The sequence below is a fragment of the Pomacea canaliculata genome, linkage group LG6 (genome assembly GCF_003073045.1).
Source record: "Pomacea canaliculata isolate SZHN2017 linkage group LG6, ASM307304v1, whole genome shotgun sequence".
Lineage (NCBI taxonomy): Eukaryota > Metazoa > Mollusca > Gastropoda > Architaenioglossa > Ampullariidae > Pomacea > Pomacea canaliculata.
In genome coordinates, this window is record NC_037595.1 from 29,605,386 (window position 1) to 29,625,970 (window position 20,585).

The 20,585-nt window shown below is 42.3% G+C and overlaps 1 protein-coding gene across 1 annotated transcript in view; it reads right to left on the minus strand.

The window, feature by feature from the left end:
* Nucleotides 1-70: 70 nt before the first annotated feature.
* LOC112566252 (potassium voltage-gated channel subfamily KQT member 1-like) overlaps nucleotides 71-20,585 on the minus strand; it is a 54,889-nt gene continuing 34,374 nt past the window's right edge. The window contains exons 5-15 of the mRNA XM_025242307.1: nucleotides 20,505-20,583; nucleotides 16,989-17,085; nucleotides 15,369-15,500; nucleotides 13,858-13,968; nucleotides 10,718-10,813; nucleotides 9,518-9,749; nucleotides 7,797-7,920; nucleotides 7,358-7,433; nucleotides 6,518-6,612; nucleotides 5,965-6,067; nucleotides 71-5,461 (exon numbers count right to left, since the gene is read on the minus strand). Of these exons, the coding sequence (XP_025098092.1) occupies nucleotides 5,363-5,461; nucleotides 5,965-6,067; nucleotides 6,518-6,612; nucleotides 7,358-7,433; nucleotides 7,797-7,920; nucleotides 9,518-9,749; nucleotides 10,718-10,813; nucleotides 13,858-13,968; nucleotides 15,369-15,500; nucleotides 16,989-17,085; nucleotides 20,505-20,583 (1,244 nt within the window). The 3' untranslated portion in view covers nucleotides 71-5,362. The remainder of the gene's footprint in view (nucleotides 5,462-5,964; nucleotides 6,068-6,517; nucleotides 6,613-7,357; nucleotides 7,434-7,796; nucleotides 7,921-9,517; nucleotides 9,750-10,717; nucleotides 10,814-13,857; nucleotides 13,969-15,368; nucleotides 15,501-16,988; nucleotides 17,086-20,504; nucleotides 20,584-20,585) is intronic.

Sequence of the window (20,585 nt, forward strand, 5' to 3'; positions counted from 1 at the left end):
AATTTAAAATTGTTCTGCCTGATTTACAACATTCACATTTACACACTGATACAACTGCACAGCTGTTTGCTAAATGAATGTGACATCTATAATTTTAATGGCATCTGCAACTTTTAAAAAAAGGACATGTTTTAACAAGCTTAAGAAACCATCATTCAACAGGCACATGAACATCTGCTCAAAATGTTTTATTGCATTACATCATCAAAGCCATTTTGTGTGAAGTTTTGTAAAGTCAGACTCAGTCAAGGAAAGGGATTGCAAGGCAATTATTACAATGGAAATGTTCCCCAAGAGTTTTTAGAGTGTTTGTACTTAGTGCTGTCCAAGAGACCGGAATTCAAATTTTTTGTGATTTTAATTAAGATTTATGTCGACTAATGTATATTTTTGGGAGATTCCATATTGTGGGGGGTTGTGTCCTTGACCATAGAGCAACAGGTTTCTGGTTCAAGGCCCACTTGGCCTGTAGCTGTATCCTCCTCTCTGCCCACCTAGAAAAATGTCCACCCCAGATTTATCGGGAAAGGTAAAAGAAGGCAGGCAAGGATAAGCTCCCTCTGGCACTTGCTATGCTTTAGACACAGTCAACGACTTGTGTTCATAGCCTGAACAGTCATTAGACTTTGAGACTCCTTACCTGAGCTTTAAAGTATCCGCCATTACAAATAAGACTTGGAATAGTGAATGCAGGTCAAGTGAATCTCGAAAACCTGGGAACACATCATTGTAAGGAATTTTCACTTTCATTCATATGGTAGTGGGGAATACAGAAAATGTGCGAGCATTTTAAGTGATCATATATATATAAATGGAAAATTACTTTGGTCTGCTACACATCCAATTTATTCTCTCTCCTGTGTGAGTCTTTCAAGCACTTTAGTTAATTCTGTTTAGCATGTGAACTGCTTCTTGCTCATGAAACATGAGAAGTTAGAAACATTTTGCACATTTTAGGAATGTGTTCTAAGCAGACAGCAAAATGTAATATTTACTGTACATACATTTTTTTAAACAATATCACAATTAACTATAGTAGACTCTAGCAGAGTGTTCTTTAACGATCTTACTTTCCCTCCACCATAAGAATAAATATTGACAGGGAATGATTTGTCAATGTTATAAATATTAACAACATTGAATGAAATCAGTGGAAATACAAACATTTTTTGATGTCATGCCTTTTTTTTTGAAATCCAGAATAGCAAATATAAAAATTCCACTTGGTTAGATTTGAAGTACAAAAGCATGAAACTTTTAAATGATTTTTTCCCACACTTTTTTTATGAAATGATCTAAGCACTGTAGATGCCTAGAACCTCTCAGCATCCTGGTGTGGGTTCTCATGTCTAGGATAAGTGTATCATGTTGCAAAGGACAGTCACTTTCATAATATGGGCGGAGAGTGTGGCAAGTTTGCAACTTTCAATGATTTGCTAAAGTGAAAAACAAAGCTAGTAGAAGCTAAAAATTAATGGGTACTTTTGGAAAATCTACATAGGAAGTTTGGTGATTATGAAGAGCAGTCCATCCAGTGGAATATTAGGCACTGTATGATAACGTTAAAAAATGTGAGAAAAACAGTAAAAATGGAGATGGTTTAGCACATCACAGTCAAACCTTTCAGTGTTCTTTCAGTGCCGCAGTTAGTCATCATGTTTTCAGATTGATGACTTCTGATGAAACATTATGTGATCAGACATTTCCAGCTGCAAAATTTCATATCACAGACTTTCAAGTCATCTCAGATGAAGTGTGTTAAGCAGTGACCATGAGACTAGCATTATTCTCATACTAGATAAAGTCAAGGATTTCATGCTACTAGAAAGGGACTTTTAAAGACAGATTTTTCAGGAATGTATGAGTCCCAATAGATGTGGCATTTAACATTATCTGAAATATGGTGAGGATTCAATGAAATTACAACATTCAAGGATATAATGCCAAGAAAAGTTGCTTGTCAAGTGGTCGCACATAAAAGCTTTCGCCCATGAAATTCTTTCATTGAAAACAAAATCGAAAGAATGAAAGTTGTCACTTGGACTGTCGAGTGAGGTGAAGTCGGATAGGATGGCAGACATCCAAAGAGTTCCACTGGCTTCTTTTTGAAATCACGCATCCCCGAACACAACTGTTTGTTTACTTCATATCCCTGTAAACACCTAACGAGTTGATACTTGCACGCAGCAGAGCTGCAATGACCTGCAGTCATTCAAACTGAACCTTGTACTGGCCACACATACACTTGTTGCACGTGGAATAAGAAAATCACACTGGAGGGCAATATTCTGAACGAGACTTGAAAATACTGAGTGGGAAGGACACTGCAAACAGTGATAGGTACTCATGTAAACGTGACAGGTTAAAAAATGATCACTATCAGTGACCTATATATATATATGGTCAGTGACCACAAGCTAACAAAAAGCCCGTGTAGCAGAAAAAGGACAGCAGCAGCAATGATAACAATAAGACTAACCGAACTGAGCATACTGACCAATCACTTGCTGCAATAGCCGTCTAGCAAGAGAAGGCTAGATGCTCCAGGTAGACTAGAATCTCACCTCCTGTACCCCTAAACCCTGCCGAGGCCAACTCTGTCTCAACCTTTCATTCTTATGAGCAGTAAATTTCAGAAGCTGACTCTCTCATAATGAGAATTCCTGTCAAGGATGCAAGATTGGTCCAAGGCTGGGCAGAGGTAATGCTCGAATTATCCAAATGGCCTAACCTGGTCCAGTGTCAGAAGACAGGCACAGCTTTGGCACCAACCCATAGTTCCGCAGCAGTCTACCTTACACGTCTTCATCCATTAACCAATTCTGTGTTCAGATCCATCAAAGGCAGCTTTAGTTGATGGACAGGAATTTTTTCAAAGCGCACTGCGTTAGCAAGGATGTCCATCATTGTGAGACACCAACTGTCTTCAGTCATGCTTTCATTCCAAGGTAACGCTTCCTCAACAGATGTTTAGAAATAACTACGCAACATCAATTAAGCGAGGGAAGGAAAGAAGATGAAAGCAAATTTGAACTCGCAAGCCAAGCTACATTCTCTTTCTACCTGAGTAGAGCTGAAGGTATCTGCAGCATCACTACCACCTACTGTAACTGGCAGTCTATAGGGAGACAGTCAATAAGTGTCACTTGATTGTCTGTTGGAAAACAAAGACAATCGCAAGAAAGGCGAGGCTATCGGTGCCTTTCTATTGCGATGTGTCGTTGTCGTGGTAACCGTGTCTGTTTTTTTCGATGGCGAGATTTAGCGGTGACATCCAGACGCGACAAGGCCAAAGTGTGCATTCGCGAAGTACAAACGCGGGTAATGCGGTTCGAAATGCAGGAAAGCTGCGGCTTTTGCGTGAAACAGCGCCCATTGTACACACAGAAGCATCAGTTCACATCATCTTTAAACACAGAAGCATCAGTTCAGATCATCGAAGCTGATACGACAACAGGCAAGCAACTTGGGTAACACCCGACATTCAGCTTTCTCCTCGACATGCACTTTTGTTCTCATGGTTGATGACATATTGATAAAATATTTTTATATGGAAGAGTGAGATGGTAGGCAACATAGAAGAACATGGCCGTGAGTGTAAATGTCATGGTCTTTTTTAAAGTTTATACATGCGTGAAAACACACACACAAACACACAGAAACGTGGACTAAAGGGCGCTGGCACACATCTATCATGCATCTCCCTGAGGCATCAGACGATGAGAGACAGTCTGACTTGAGAAGTCCTACTATGGTTTTGGTCTCGAGTTTCATAAGTTTGCAGACATACTGGGTTCAACATGTACTCGATCTGGGGCCATGACTTTCATGGTTATAAAGCGAGGGCACGTCGTTGCCCTGGGGTACCTTGGGAAACTCAGGACAAGTCTTAACTCCGTATTTAAAGTGGGATCCAGACACAGCAAAGGTAGCTTTACTTCCGGAGTGGTAGCTTACGAAAGTAGTGACAAACATGTCTTATGTCTTAGGATAAACATACTAAAAATGTTTGTGGAATCTGCACACCTTTTCACAGCTTCTGGGACAAGACTTATTTTCCCCACGTTGCCCCAGGGGCAATGTTTCACCTCGCTTCCTAACCAAGTCCCTTTTGTTTATCAAACCCAACACACATATCAACATTAGTCCGTCCATGTACACACAGTTGGCAGAGGCGATCATGCGCTTTGATGTTCGAATGAAAAGGAAAAGGTCAGACCAGAAAGCCTATCCAACCAGTTTGCCTCAAAAATAATAAAACAATGTGAGATTCGCAGTGATAACCTCGGTGATGAATGCAGTGCCAGGTCTGTAGAAAGACGAACACAAAGCGCGGTGTAGTAAAAAGGGGAAAATGAAGAAAAAGGTGATTTGTCAAACAAATCACTGCGAATAAATAGTGGCGACCGAGAACAGTTTTTCAGGCTAAAATACCACGTGTCCCTTTCAGTTTGAAAAAGCAAACAAACCGAAAGGTCATTCAGTCAAGAAACAGCATCAGAGTATAGAGAACAGTCTTGTCACTTTGATATATCAGTGCCATCCATTGTCAACATGGAGAGCCTTCAGGTAGGAACTTGATTATCGTAGCCTATGGTGCAACGTGTGGCAGAAAGCTCTCCCTGGTCATGGGCTCGGTAGAACAGGGAGGAGAAAGTCTTTTGGTAACATGTGAACACATTTTGAAGGAACAGAGCTGTGCGGCATCTGCAGGCAGCTCTCAACATGGCGAGTATAGCTCGTCTTTGTAGAAAAACATTTTATTTTGATGATGCGCTCAGAGACTGAAGTGCAACACGTGTATTTTGCAACATAAACTTAAAGGTCCTGCCTTTTTTTTAAGAATGCCGATTCTATATTTTCTGCAGGTAGAAAAGGCAAAGGAGTGGAAGAAGTGGCAAGTAAGGTCAAAAACTGGCTTGAACTTTGCCCTTTCACCTGCGTCACGTCCGTTCTCGCCGGAAGTCGTTAAGTCGTTATTATTATTTTTTTTTTCAGTGGCATGAGCCCACAAGAAAACATCTCACTTTGCAAGCAAGGATTCGACAGTTTAAGGAGTTTTTTCAGCGAAATCTCCACCCCTGCATTGTCTGTTGTATTATCCGTTCGTCCCGTGAAAACATCAGTTTAAATGCTGTCATCAAAGGTTCCATTGGCCATTACATGTCCGATCGAATGCATCTTGCCAGCCACCTGGTCATTCGACTTGCACGTGCATACGAGCAAGGGGTGTGTGTGCGCATGCGTGTGTGTATGTGTGCACGTGCGCATGAAGTCAACTCGTAGAACTCAGTCTCGGGTAGACGAGGTGTGACAGTGACGCAGGTACACGTGTCCAAGTTCGCAAGTACGAAGGTGAAGGTCAGACCTCATCTTCCTGTGTTTCTGGATTCGGCTTGGTCTTAAGTAAAGTGTTGAGAAGGAACACCATCTGGTCCATCTTCTGGTCCAGTCGGTTTACCTGCACAGAAAGATCTATATACATATATAAATTATATAGAAAGTATATATATATAGAGAGCTATAAGCTGATCACGACATTGAAAAAATATTTATGCTGATAACAATCGCAAGACCGAAATTCAAAACAATTTTGATAACATGATCCACATAAAAGTAATAATCTAGCGACATACACACCAGGTTGAAAGATTATCAACAGCCAAAAAAAAAAAAATAAATAAATAAATAAAAATAAATAAATGAAAAAAAATGGGAGAGAAAATGTCTAGCTGTCCTTGAGAACTTCCCATTATCTAGTTCAGTGTCATTTCTCAACAGAAAGTCTCTCTTGGCAAATGACACTCAAACACATGGACCTGTCCGACGGTAGACGAAAGAGTAAATGCATTACATATTGCAAAACATGGACGCCCTTCGGGTTTTCTGACAGGTTGCATGCACTCATTGCACTAATTTTCTCTGCTAGCCTGTAGAGAAAGTAGTGAAGCACCATCACTGTACCTGATTCTCTACTCGAACCATCCGGGCTCCTATAGTCATCTTCTCCCTGTCTCGGGCCTGACTGGAATACAGATTACTGGGCTTCCCGAGGGTCTGGTCCAGTCTAGGGCAAAACAAGCAGAAAAATATCTGGGATTCGTCCAGGCTCCAAAAACAAACTCCACTCCACCAGCCTGATCCTCCTTCTAACTCCGATAATTTAATTAAATTTATTTAAAATAAATAGATTTTTAAAATGTTATGTAGGCAATTTTCATCTTTCTCATCATTTTTCATCTCTTCTTGACGTATTTCCGCGCCCACACACACACAATGAACGCATTTATTTCGAAATAATTGAGGACTGCAGACAGTTCGATCGTACCCACTGTTCGCCAGTCAATTCAATTTGCAAATGGGTGAGCTGAGCAAGCACTTCACCAAACAGTGCCCAGCTTGTCAACACGAGCTTAAATACTGAAAACTGAAGCACTTCCACCACCACAGAACTTATTGACACATGATACCCTGTCTGCCATTGCCAGGGTTAGCTCTCCTGTCACTGTCTTCTTACCTCCTCTGAAGCTCTTTGATGCGGACCATCATGTTGAGGTGGCCCTGAGAATACTGCTCGATCACATCGCGAACATCGTAAGGTTTACGTGCTTGCTGCAGACAGAAAAATATATTTAAACCACCCACAGAGTTCTGAAACATGGTCTGGCCAAGAATTTGAAACCATCTGTTTCCGGTCAGAGTGTGCCAGACAGCTTGCTGGCCTCACTGAGAACGGACGCACGGAGAGAAATAAAATGTGGCGAAGGCAGTTAAGGAGATTAAAACCATCGTCTGCTTTTAAGACAAGCAAACAAATGGCGCACTGAGTGTCTCATGAAGGAAATAATATCTGAGAAATAGGCTGTCTACTCGTTCAGCAAATATGGCCTGAGGAGTATTCTCATGTTGCAAGGTATCGCACTTTTGGTTTGCAATCCCTTGCAAGGGACTTGGCAGGAGAAGGGTGTTGCAAAGCTACATTGCAAGAGAAATCTTGCACAAACAAACATTGAAAACATTGCAACGTGAGAATAGGTCTTTACACCATGACAGCCATTTCCTCGAAATATTAGCTTTGACTACTCTGCACTTGATAAGTTTAATCTTTTCTGATATAATATTCTGAAATCATATACGTGATGTTTACTCACACAGGCAGCGATCGCAAGATCTGTGAACCTTTTACTGTCAACAGAATTTTTTGTTTAGCTAGAAAAAATACATTTTTTATGCCAAACATTGCATCTTACTTGTCTGCACCTGATTCTATAAAAATTGAATTATAAATTTCTTCTGCGTCATACCCACCCACATCAATGCAAATTAATATCTACATGAAGTGAAGTATGTAACTTGCCTGAAATCGTCTTCTGGAGACGAAATATTTGATCTTCCGTATAACACGAATGGCAGTTTTGTGGGCTTCTGTCAGCCTGCAGGAGTGAAACATATGGTAATAAGTATATTTTATATATTCACTATAATATTGAACACTGTCATTATCATGCTGATGTAAACACAGCTTTTTGCAATCTTTGACGCACGAAACATTATTTTTATGGCTGAATATTATTTTAATGTTGAGAAATATTAATAACTGATATACTATACTTGCTGTAACAACAGTTTTGCATTTGGTATTAATCCTACATTTCTAGTATCGACACCCAAGGTACTAACTAACCCCCATGAGACAGACGACATAGACAATATTTCTTGTAATTAGATGGACTCACATGAAGGTATTAATAATGCAAAGTAACATTAGCAGCTTGTGGATGTTATTTTAAACTCACTGGACAACTTTTTCCATGGAATCGTCTAGGTCATTGTCCGTGTCGTCGTTGTAGTTGTTTTCGTTGGCACCGCATATACTCGGCCGATGACTGTCCCTCCTCAGTATTCGAGGTGTCAATGGCCCTAGAGGGAGGACAGAGCAAAAACAATTTTATTTGTCTCCTTTCCCCTAGGAGTTTGGAACTAGTGTCTTTGGTTTTCTGAGCCCACAAGGGAGTAGGAATAAAAGAGAAGAGAGAGCCGGCAAATAAAAAGGAAAAACAACAAGAAAGACCAACAATGAACGAACCATCAAAGGAAAGAAAGAAAGAATGAATAAAATAAAGCAACAGGACGCAAAGAAATGTCAGGGGTGATTTTTCGATTATTGAATAATGGCCCGAAAATCACTCTCAGTGTCATTACCAGGAGGTGCATCAGCTCACTCCCACAAAAAAAGATCGATCGCACTCTCGCGTGTTGGGAGGCGGAATGAGTTATCTCGGGACTCTGAATAGTTCAGGGGGATAGTGGAGGGGGAGGAGGCGAACTGCCTCCTCCCCCTCCACTATCCCCCTGAACTATTCAGAGCCGATGATGATGATGATGCATCCTCACAGCACTATTTTTTCTTCTGGGGAGTAGTACCATCAGATGAGGAGGGTCCAAGATGCGCATGGCTGCCTCACCAAACCTCGTCTATAAAGTGCGAGACCCTGGCCGGTCCACCCTACTCCCTGATGTTCGTGCCTGCAGTCATTTATCAAATTCTGTGAGGGATACAAGCTGAAAATATACTCGGGAAATTACCAAGCCTCTTGTGCCGACTGACAAGATATCTGCTCACGATCAAGTGTGGACATAATCGTGGGAACAGGAGATGACATGGAGATGCTGCTGCCATTGATGTCATGTCAAATCGTCTGCCACAGGGTAATGGGTAAACATGGACAGTCTCTCCACCCCGGTACAACTGTGGTGAAGCAAATTTCAATTGCTAACCAGGGGCTAGATGACAAGATGTCGTGCAAATGTTTTCCGAACATTAGTGGATGGACACGATGAATAATCATTGTTTAGTCGCTGTAACTGCACTTACTGCTTCGTAGTGCCATCGATACAATGCTAGTTGTTTTCTAATATTTTTTTTCTAACAGTTGTAATAATACGTCGGAAAAAGTAAGAGAATTATTGTTCAATATGTAACATTTTTAATCAATTCAATCAATCAACCAATGTGCATGCGCACGCGCGCGCGCGCGAGCACACAAAGCATAAACTCTCGCACACATAATTACAATAAAATACTTTCGAGTTTCGAGGCCGGCATCTTCTGCTCGTGCACTAGTTAGACAGTAACTTCTTATTCCGAAGGATGTAAAAGGATTCAGAAGTTGTGAAATGCCAATTTTATTAAATGCAAAGTGCGCTCGCGTGATTCCACTGCACGTGTTGTCATGGTGATAAACGAATTATCAGCGATCATGCAAAAACGCTTTTCTCTTCCAAGGCGCCAAGCATTGAAAGATATGCGGCAGAAAATTCTTCTATAACCGAACATTCTGTGGTGCCAGGCAGGCCATGGCAGACAGTGAAACTTGTTTATTTGATTTTGTTTACATGTAAGACGAATGTAAACACCTACACATACCTGGCCTCTCTCTCTCACACTCAGCTTCTCGAGTTTTACCAGTGCAAGTATACATAGGTGTTTTCACCAGCACTCACAAAAAACACACACCTGGTTTTTCATCGGCGTAGGTGATGGAGGAGACACTCTCGCGGTAGACGCTGTGGTTGGCCACGGTGCTGGAGGAGTCGAGGCGGGACATCCTCCTCTTACGAAGAGTGAGGCTCGCTCGTCTCGCCATCTTGGCGAACATGGTCTCCTCGCTCCCTGGGTCGTGCACGTGGATCTTCCACGTTGCCTCCGACTTTGACCCCGGGGCCGCGGCGTGACACCTCCACAGGCACTACATGCACACACACAGAGGAAATGACTTTGTAGACAGTGTCGATATATACATGAGAAATCAGCTCACTGTTGGACCCTGAGAAAGAGCGAAGGGAGGAATAGATAGCCATCAACCCAGAACATGTGTGGCACACATAGCAAACACCAGTCTCACTCCTCTACCCCATCGACATCAGCTAGACAGGTGTTGGTAGTGATGAAGCACAGCACACAGGGAGGTGACTGTTGTGGACAAGACTGTCCTGTCCTGTCTGCACTTCCAGTCCATGGCATCTTCATCTTCTTGCTGTTTGCTTTGCATTGGCGCGTCTCGGGAGCTTGGCAGCAGATCGTTTTCCTCCGCCCAAACCTGACCTGCAATATTAGCCTCCGAGTGTCGGGGACAAAGGGTGGCTTCTTCAGTTTATCTCAAGCAAGACGATTCAGACCAAACCTCATCAGTACTCCAGGGTCGATGTGAGTTTCTTTTATTTTTAGTCACTAGGGTTGGTGAAGACGGAGAAGCCGGTGGGTGGGCGATGACTGGATACAAATGTCAAGACAGTTTTCGAGATGGAAAACATTCGCCAGGGGCGACCGACTGACTGGCAGTGTGTGACATATCCCATGGGTAGCTTCACTACTGCCAAACCCTTACGTCTCACATCGTTTTCTGCATATAAACTTGTATAGCATCGTGTATATATTAACAGCCAGGTCACGTGTGTGTCTAAGTTCGTTACCTCGCCAGCCTCTCGTCGCGCAAAACTGATTTCCCCAACAGTTACCCCTAATTTTACATCATACCCTTTTTATTTCGCTACCCTCACCTCTCTCCACTCACTCAATATTTGTGATTGTGGCAAGATTATGAATTATACTGTACTTTAAAACATGTCACATATACTGTGTACGTCACCACTACCTCCTTCTCTCCCCACATCTCTCCTGTTATCACTGCCCGACTGTTGTCTGTCTCCGTGTTACCTGTATCAGGGTGGCCGCTGCAGGGATCTGTCTGTTGAAGTGTTTTTGCCGCTGCTTCTGTTGAACTTTGAGAGCAAACCCGGATCCCAGGATACCCTGCAGACAGAAGGAGGCACTCGCATGATTTGCAGCTCAACAGAAATTCAAAATTCATGCCTCTCTTTAGGGATACGGTAAACTTTCATCAAATTTTGTTTTCACATCTTCATAATTATTTTAAACTTTAAGCTCAGGCCCACATTTTGAAAAACAAAAAATTCATGGAAGCCTATTTTTGACTAATTTAGAGCAACTCCATGCCGATGCCGATAAGCAGCAACAACAATCAACTTACTGACCTGCAATCTGTGACGAACTAAAACTCATTATCCCTCTACCAGCTTTGTCTAATCATCCGATGATAAGATAGATGTGTGTACTCAGGCCATCCCTTTGCTGGAACTGGTTTACATGTGGACTCATCAAGTTTTTCTACTTAAATAAGTTCTTGTAATTTTACCTGGGCTTTTGGCAGACTTGCAAAGTTACAGACATTATTAGTTGAAAAAAAAAGGGACCAGACAAAAAAATTACAAATCGGAATTGTCATGCCACCAATCATTGATGGCTTTTTTTTTTAGCTCTGCATCGAACAGCACTCTCTTGCTTATCGATGGTCTACATCTAAAGTTCGGCGCGCATGCCCAGAAACAGAGAACTTGCAGAAACAGTTGGCGAGCGGAAGGAGGGTTAAAGGCTGAGGGGAAGAAAATTTTGTTGCCATGTTAACATGAGATAACTGCCTTTAGTTCCAATCTCGTCTCGGGTACCCTGTTTATTCTCTGCGTGTGTCATCTGTTTACATGGCCGTCAACTTTGACCTGACATAACCTCTTGTGTTAACCGAACACAAAAAGCAGCAGTCAACGATATCGCAGTAAATAAGGTCTTGATTCCTTTCCACAAATATCAGCCTAAAGATTGGGATATTCAAAGGGTTTTACAAGGGAGCAGAACAGAGTTTTCGTTGATAATTTGGGAAGTTTTTAATATTGTATTGTGCTTCTTGATTTGAAAATAATTTCGCTCGGGTTGGCCTTTAAAGGAAAGGCGGGTCATCGCGGTGACAGCGTCTCTCAAGCGCGAACGAGGACAGAATGTTCCTCCGTCACAAGGGGAGGAAAATCAATGTAGGTTCTACGCACACCGAGTTATCTGCGTTTCGCTTGGTGCAAGCCACCCGTCAAGGCGAAATAACAGGACACGCCAGTGTGACACGACATCGGGTGCAGCCATTGACCTGATGACAAATAACAGGAAGTTGTTGTACCCTTGAAGTTGATCGGGTGCTTGGGTGGAGTGTACGTGGGTCTGCGAGTCAGACGAAATGTCCACATCTTGGGGTGTGTTTAAAAACCGAGCTGTTATTTATTCAGTTTTGAAAATAACTGTTAGATAATCTCACATTTCTCTTTTGTACGCACGCGCGTGCGAGAGTGTGAGCGAGAGAGAGGAAAAATCGTTATTGCAGACATGCTACATGTGAGGCTGGAATCAGACCCGAGATTCTCTGTTCTGGCTTCATAATATATCAACAGATCACGACCGACTGTGATGTCAGTTTTATACAGGTTACCAGGCAACAGAATCGGTATTCAAGAGGGAGTGGGGTTAAAGGTCGCGCTACCGGAAGGTTTGTTCCGAAAACACGTTGTCTTTGTAGTTTGTGGCTGAGCTGGAAGCAGTCTGGACACGATGATACTGCACAGCATGGCTGGTCTCCAGGGACATCCCGACATAATGAGATTCCAGTCGCGCGCCCTGTCACTGGAACCTTGCGAGTCACGCAACGCACACAACCGCGTGGGGGACACTTTGACCCTGGCGTCCAGATTAGCCCTCGCCTGCACCCTCGTGTTTTCAATCTGTTTTCTTTTCTTTTTTTTTTTTGTAGATGAATTTTGTGCAAATAAAAAAATTAGACATGTACAGATTCGTTTGTTTGAGTGTATGTTTGGGAGTGGTAGTTGGTGTGTTTGTTAGCGTGATTTTTGTGTGTCTGCATGTTCGTGTGTGTGTATTATTTTGACAACAACAAGGAGTTAATTACTGTAGTTGCCTGTAGAGAGGCGATGTGGATGTTCAGGAGGCGTTCCTACCCCTGGCGCTGTTCTTGTCTTCGCGGCTATAAAAGCGTCAATAAGGTCACGTGACCCGCGGCTGGCGCGGATCGTTTGCCCTCATCTAAGTGCAGTCGAGCTGCCTTGCACGAGTGTTTACTTTAGAGGAATTTGTAATAGCAAAAATAAAATAAAGCAAAAATGTGGCTTGTAAAACTAATGCACTGAAGCTTTCATTGACTTTTTTGTGTCTGATTTTTTTCTGTTCATGTCCTCAGGTAACAAGGTCAGTGTTGTGTTTGATATATGTAACTTCAAGGTATCTCTATGAGAAAAAAAAACCTCTAAAAAAAAAAGAAGTTGACATCCGATTGTAATCCTTGTAGTGCTGTGATCTGAAAATTTTTTTTGGTGTTTACTTTCAGTAAGTTTTTAAGAAAATAATTTAAAGTAAATAGTCCCTTTGCTCTAAGCCAAAGTGCAAGCGGTTTACATGATTCTTCGAAGATTCCAAACGCTGTATCTTTAATTATTAAAAAAACGTACTCTATAAATAAGAAAAACAAAGAAAAATAGGAGAAAGGACTAATTAACATTACTACATGATAAGAACATGTCGATGGGTAGACTAAATCCATGAGAGTAATCACGACGGTTAGCGGTCAAAGGTTAGACGGAAAGTCACATGACGTCATGTCATATTTATATCAGCGGTAATCAGAATGCCTGCTACACTCGATAACCCTTAAATATCTCATTTCCCAGCCATCGCAGGAGACTGAACACGTCAGGCTTCAGGGAAGTGGAGGTGGGATGCCGGAGTGGGGAAAGGGGAACTGTCTGAGGTCGGAGCAGGGGAAGGGGAGCAACCGAGCCTCATAAACAACTGTCCCTTACCTCCCCAAAACACACCCCGCCTCATTCTTATGAAAAATGTAGGTCTTGTGGCATCGGGATGGGATGATATTGCAAGACTGCACAAAGCAAATGAGATGATATGACTGACAGGTCGCATAGACAAGGGAGGCCATTCTCACTCACCGCAGGAAGTGCAAAAAAGGAAATGGCGAAGACAGCGAAGCAGGACGCCACGATCTTGCCCATCCACGTCTGGGGCACCTTGTCCCCGTAGCCGATCGTCATCACAGTAATCTGCGGAGATAACAGGTCAAAGGTCAACAGCGATGTGCTTATTTGTCCAAGATACTTTTGATGGCGCTGGTGATATCACAAAAGGGGCAGAACTCAAGGGGTGCTGTTTAATAAAAGTGTGTGAGGACTGGTGTTTATTAGTAATACAGGAAATTCTGTTTATGAGAAAAACATAAATACAGAGAAACCTGCTGTTTATTAGACGCAAAGTCTACTGTTTATTAGAAGGAGCATATGGAATAATATTGATTCAAGAAACAAATAAAAGCCAGTGTTTATTATCATCATAACTGCTACTGTTTATGAGAAACACTTTGTTTTTATGTTATCGGCTTGAAAAGAAAGAAGAGATCCAACAGTATTTCCCTTTTCATCTTTTTCTAGCCGTTCTCTTTACTTAATACAATTTTTTTTTTGCGTGCAAAACTTTTTTCTTTCTCCTGTCCACCTTACTATTTATAACTCGTGCTTGCATGATACCCGGGTCTTTTTACCCTCCTCCGTGTCACTGCGTGTGACATTCGGTTAGCTGACAAAGGCACAGCATTGACCATGGCACCCAAGGGAATGAAGAACACGGAGAGAGGAAAAGGGAGGAAAAAACCTGGTCTTTCAACCGTGACCTCTGCTCAAAGAACTTGAGTGCAGTCCTGTCGATATTGTTTGTAGCTCTGTCATTTACACGTTCGGGTGGAGGGAAGGGAATGGAGGGTGAGCCCTTTAACATGGGTGCAGCTATCACAAAGTCCAGAATATTTGTCCCTCGGCTTCAATAGAGTGGTGGAAAATTGCAGGCCCTGCAGCTCCCTACCTTCAGATAACTGTCTCGTGTTTCGATGGAGTTGGTTTAATGAGTGCATCGTGTAAAATGGCAGTTGGGTTAGGGCTGGCACCATACAAACCACACACACACTGTTTTTGCAATTTCACACTGTAGATTAGGAGACAAACGGAGTGACCGTGACATATGCAAACAAATGAGTGGATGGGTGAGTACGTTAATGAAAAATATTGGGTGGATGGGCGGGTACACTGATCCACAGACTACTGGATGGGCGGGTACATTGAATACATAAACGGGTGGACGGAAACAAAGTGAGGATAGACTAAGCAGCAGACTAGTGGATAAGCAGCTGAAGCTAAGGACTGATAAAAAAATTATGTGCTGCATGATGCTTTATGCATCTTCCACAACCACATACCTCCATCACAAAATCGTTGTCTTAGAAAAGGCAAAGTGAAAATCAATATTTCAGCATCAATTTTCACGTCCCTCGTCTACATTTTTATCTCCAAAGGTCCGTTATTTTAGGGATTAGTTCATCAGTCACGTGACTCTTTATGGGATACACCATTATACATCAAACGATTGAGAAGAACGGGAGGAAGGCAATACCCACCACACCCCACCATAAAGCATCTGCATAGCTTTTGAAGTCGTCTCTCTCCTCTTCTCCTCGCTCAGCAAGATACACGAAATATGAAGAAAATATAAGGCCAAGAAATCCTATGTACAAGGTGGTTATCAGCTCCTGAAACAAATTTGAAAGTTTTTAATAACATTTAAGACATAAAATCATTGAAACCAGTACACAGCCAAGTACATACACACAGAAGATAATTCCACAAATAAAAATAAAATGAAAGTAATACGGACATAAACAATCAAACAATAACATTATTTCTCTCATAATAATATACTTGTTATAGTACTCTCCAGCATCTGACAATAACCAAAGGGACGAAGGTGGAGATATAAAAGGGAATAGGATTTGTAACTGACGTGTCCTGTAGGTAAGCTTATGTCGGAACTGAATATGTGCAGACTTTTTTCTTGTTATTATTCGATAAACTGTGCAGTGGAAAAATATAAACAAAGCATTCCTATCGTATTATAAATAATCTGTAGATGATTTGTATACAGAGGAAGAGAGGCAGAGGTTACATGTAAACTCGACGCCGGCTTAGATAAGAAACATGAGCATCTGTAGATGTCGTTAGAAAAATCCCGCGGACACTAGAGGGCGGATGTATACACACAGAATAAACTGAATTCATAAGAATAGATACTTATGAAACAGGTCAAATATATCTCAGATATAAGTGACCCACAAGAACTCAACCACGATCACAAACATAAACATAAGCACTCGAGGTGACAGGAACGCGCGCACTAACACACAGATAACATCGGCACGTGCTGCACGTGCAGTCATGCATCGTGGACAAACAAAGTCCATGTCTAGCAGGAGAGTGTGGGAAAACAAGAAGTGGGTAACGAGGCTGGAGCTGGATGGCGGCTTTCAATGAGATAATTGTAGCGAATTCCTTGAGCAAAGATGCGCAAAATTACCGACAGCCGCGGGAGGCTGATACCGGAAGTCTGTGCTACACACCAGCCTCGCTTTCAGTGAAATCTCGCGATTTACAGCCGCTGGGAGGGAGGCGGATGGGGTAGGAGAGGGAAATGACCGAGCGGTGTAGACGATAATGCAGGAACCTGCTGATGACATTTTTTAAGTCTCGGAAAAAGTAAAAGAAAGATTCAGCAGAATATAACAGACTTTTTTGTCTTAGTTTTCCATTTCTCCTATCGTCTTTTTGATTCATTAATTCTGTTTATTTTTTTATTCCTTATTTCATTTATATTTTTCTTTTTCTCCTTTTTTTTCCTCTCTTCGTTCGTTTCTGAATTCATCATAGCATTTTCTTTTTTGTTTTGATTTTTCTAGTTGTTTATTTGTTTGGTTTTAATTTTGTTTCTTATTATTTTTGTTCTTTCTTTGATTTCCGTATTTTCTGGTATATACGAAATATACCATTGGTAAATTTGATATCGTTCCGTAAAAATATACAATATACATACAGCCGTAGACAAGAAAGGAGGTTTGTTTCCACTCTGTAAAGTAAGTAATGTCATAGACAAGCACACGGACCATCAATGCAAAATAAAATCACGGAGGTGTACAGGTGTGTGATAAAACAGATTCACATGACTGCAGCACATGGTGACGTGTTACCTGCCGATGGAGGTAAATGACGGAGCCCAGGAGGCGCCACGTGCCGCCCTGTCGGTCGACGTGGAGCATGCGCAGAATCTGCAGGAAGCGCACGCCTCTGTAAGACAGACAATACACGTTGTTAGGTGACAGGAGGTAAGTATTGTAGACTTGAACACAGTTTATTTGTTACAACAAGTGACAACAACGAGCGAACAGTAAAAACCATTTTCTTTTCATCACTGTCGTCAATATGTTCGCAGACTAAACTAACAGGTAAGAATGTAGCTGTGGAGGAAGATGTATCAATGGGTGATATTACATCACATTGCAGCAGGTAGGACACTGGTTGCTGGTTGATTTCTCGTCACTGGTCTGTCTGCTTCTTTGCCGGTCTGTTAGTCAGTCTGTCTGTCTGATCATTTACACTATACACTTTTCTGCATTCCCATGGGCTAGTGGTGATCCTGTGTCTCCCTGAATTTGTAGTAAATACAGATTTAATACAGACGGAGCACAGGGGCTGCCACCATGGGTGGTCCCCTTATTTCCAAGTGTCGCCTCTGTTTGTCTGCCCTTGCCTGGCTTGTCTCCCCTCATACGATCGTCTTTATTGATGGCGAAGGCTAAGCTGGCTCGGCAAACCCTCTCTGGTTTTTCATGATTAAATCCGCCAGACCGCTTGTTTTCGGGAGAAATGTGTCGCAGGTCCGCAGGTCACAGAAGGTCTCGTGCACCAAAACTTTGCCACGTGAAAACATCGGCCTTCAGCCATGTCTGATTTTGTCTGAAATTATCTGTAATTCTATGCTTCAGGGAAACTACAGTTCTCTATGGCATTCATTTTGCTGACCCGTTACCTGATGCTTTAGTGAAGTTAAAAAAATTTTCAGTGACATAGGCAACAGTTTTCAAATGTACAACGATCTGTGAAGTTTTTCAACGATTTACTATCAAACGACCGCTTTTACTATAGGTTAGGTCAATTAATTTTAGTTGAGGGATAAATGGTCGAGCGGGGCGCAGCTTCCTTCAGTAGAGTTCAAGATACTATTTCAAAAAGCTCAGGGTCCTACCATCACGTCTTTCAATTTTTTTCTCTCTCTTTCAGTCTATTATCATTTGAAAATTATCAATCTGAATGTAGTATTATTAACACATCTCCATCTTTTGTTACCTGCTTTACATTAGTCTATACTTCAACGATTTTTGTACCAAAATTATATATAGTTCACTGTTCATAATTAGGTCCACATATGAAACATTTTAAATCACCAGTCTCTTGCTAGCACAGAGCAAACGTGGTGTGGCTCATCGTGCCAACTCTCGTCGTTTGTAAAGTTACAGATTCCGAAAATAATTTCTTAAAAATAACATGTCGAGAATGTTCTCCACACAGCTTGATTCTTTCACGAAATCGATTTCATTTCATGTCGAGACACGTTGACAAGCCCGGCTTTCCACCTAAGGAGGTGGTTCCAACAGCAGGAGGCAGACAATAAAGTTGAGATGAAGTGATCTGCAAACACTCGCCTCAGCTCTATGCTCTGCCAGAGAGAGGAAAGCACTCGACAGAAGACATCGATTCCGGCATTTTGATTTTATTACCAGACCGTAGGCAGTGAAAGGAGACAAAGAAACAAAGGGAGGAGAGGTTGGAGGTTGCTCAAGATGTAACTGCCTTGGACAGTCAGCAACGAAGGCCAGAGAAGGAACATCGTCCAGATCGTGTGGTGTGGACAGGAGCAGAAACCATGGCCAAAATTCTTCAATGCTTTCTTTGTCTAGCTCACCATTCATACAAGAATGACGAAGAAAGAAAAAAAAGAAAAGAAAAAAAAAAAAAAAATAAGATGAGAAATCCTGAGAAGGGAGACAACTCTGAACATTGACAGTTTTACCTGAGACCAAGGTAAGTACAAAGCCGACAGTGCCGGACTTTGTATTTTATGAACATTTATGGAGATAATCTCCCTCTACACCAGGTAAGATAAAGTCAAAGCTGAAGTAGCACAATTTTACATCGTTGATAAAAATTAAGATGTGCACAAAGCTTCGTCCATGGCACAAAGGGCACACAGGGAGTCGATAACAGCAAGTGCACAGTTCTACGACGATGACGACAGAACATGTCATTGATTCAATAAAAAAAAAGTAGAAATGTAGGTGACGAGGAAAGGTGAGAATGGAGTTCTATCGACGACTCGGTAACCTGAGTGCAACCACCTGTGAACGAGCTTTCTCTGTGAACCGTGACCACTGCAAAGCTGGCAAATTAATAATTAAAGCACTTGCTTGACATTTCGGTCGAAAAGTTCAGCAAATGAGTTTAAACTGATTTCCTGTAAATGATTTTAGTAAGAGGTACTTACTCAAGGCCAGAAAATGGATCGCGTTGGAGCAATTTCAAAAAAAGCATCGATCAGTGAAGATGTTTACTCGGAATTCACGAGTGAGTTGAGATTACCAATAAAGGCAAGACCTCTGACCCCTGACCTTAATGTCTCTCCCATATCGACAGCACAAAGGTTGACCTAGTCACTCAGCAGCAGGCATGGTCGATGGGAACAGAAGACAATATCCATTAAGGTTTTATGCATGAGCACACTGCGCGCGTAAACAAAAACATCCCTCCTCCCCCACCCCGTGAGCTCGTGCACACACACGCACACACATACACTCACACACACAGACACGCTCACACACAGACACGCACACACACACAGACACGCTCACACACACACACACACACGCTCACACACACGCACACACACATACACGCTCACACATACACGCACACACACAGATACGCTCACACATACACGCACACACACAGACACGCTCTCACACACACGCACACACACATACACGCTCACACATACACGCACACACACAGACACACATGAGCACGCGCTGGAGCTGAAGGAAACCGTGAGACGGAGGCTGTAGCCCCATCTCCATCCCCATCCCACCCCAAGCTCCGTCGCACAGGAAGGGGAGTAACCCACGACTCGAAACTACGAACGACAACTTTGTTTTGTCAGGCGATCGCATGAGGGCGCTAGCTGTAGGCCTGTCAAAATGGCCGCCAAGTCACACCAAGACAATTAGAAACATGTGCAGCACATCGAGAGTGGAATCGATTTAACACACTCATGCCTAACCTCCACACTCACACACACGAACGCATAATCACACACCCGAACGCATGCGTGCTGGTAGACAAGGGGCATTCAGGACAAACGCACTTTCCTGACATGACATGGTGAAGACAAAGAAACATTTTCTATGCTTAGGCTATCTCGAAAAAACTTAATCTTTCACTTGTTTAGCCTGTCGTCCGTGAAGTTTCAACATTCCCTGAGGTTGAGCTCTCTTGGGGGAAAAGTTTAAAGTTCCGACACGCTTGGGCTTGTCTTGTAGAAAGTTTAAAAATCGAAGATAGCAATCAATGTTGTAGAGATGTTGATCTAGTAAACGTTGCTTACATACATATATAAAAAACATAAAAGCCAAGGAAAGAAGCCGACATCTTACCGTATAGCCGAGGTGGCGAAGACCTGTCCCTCAGAACCAACAGTAAAGACGACAATGGAAGCCACCACGACGATGAGATCT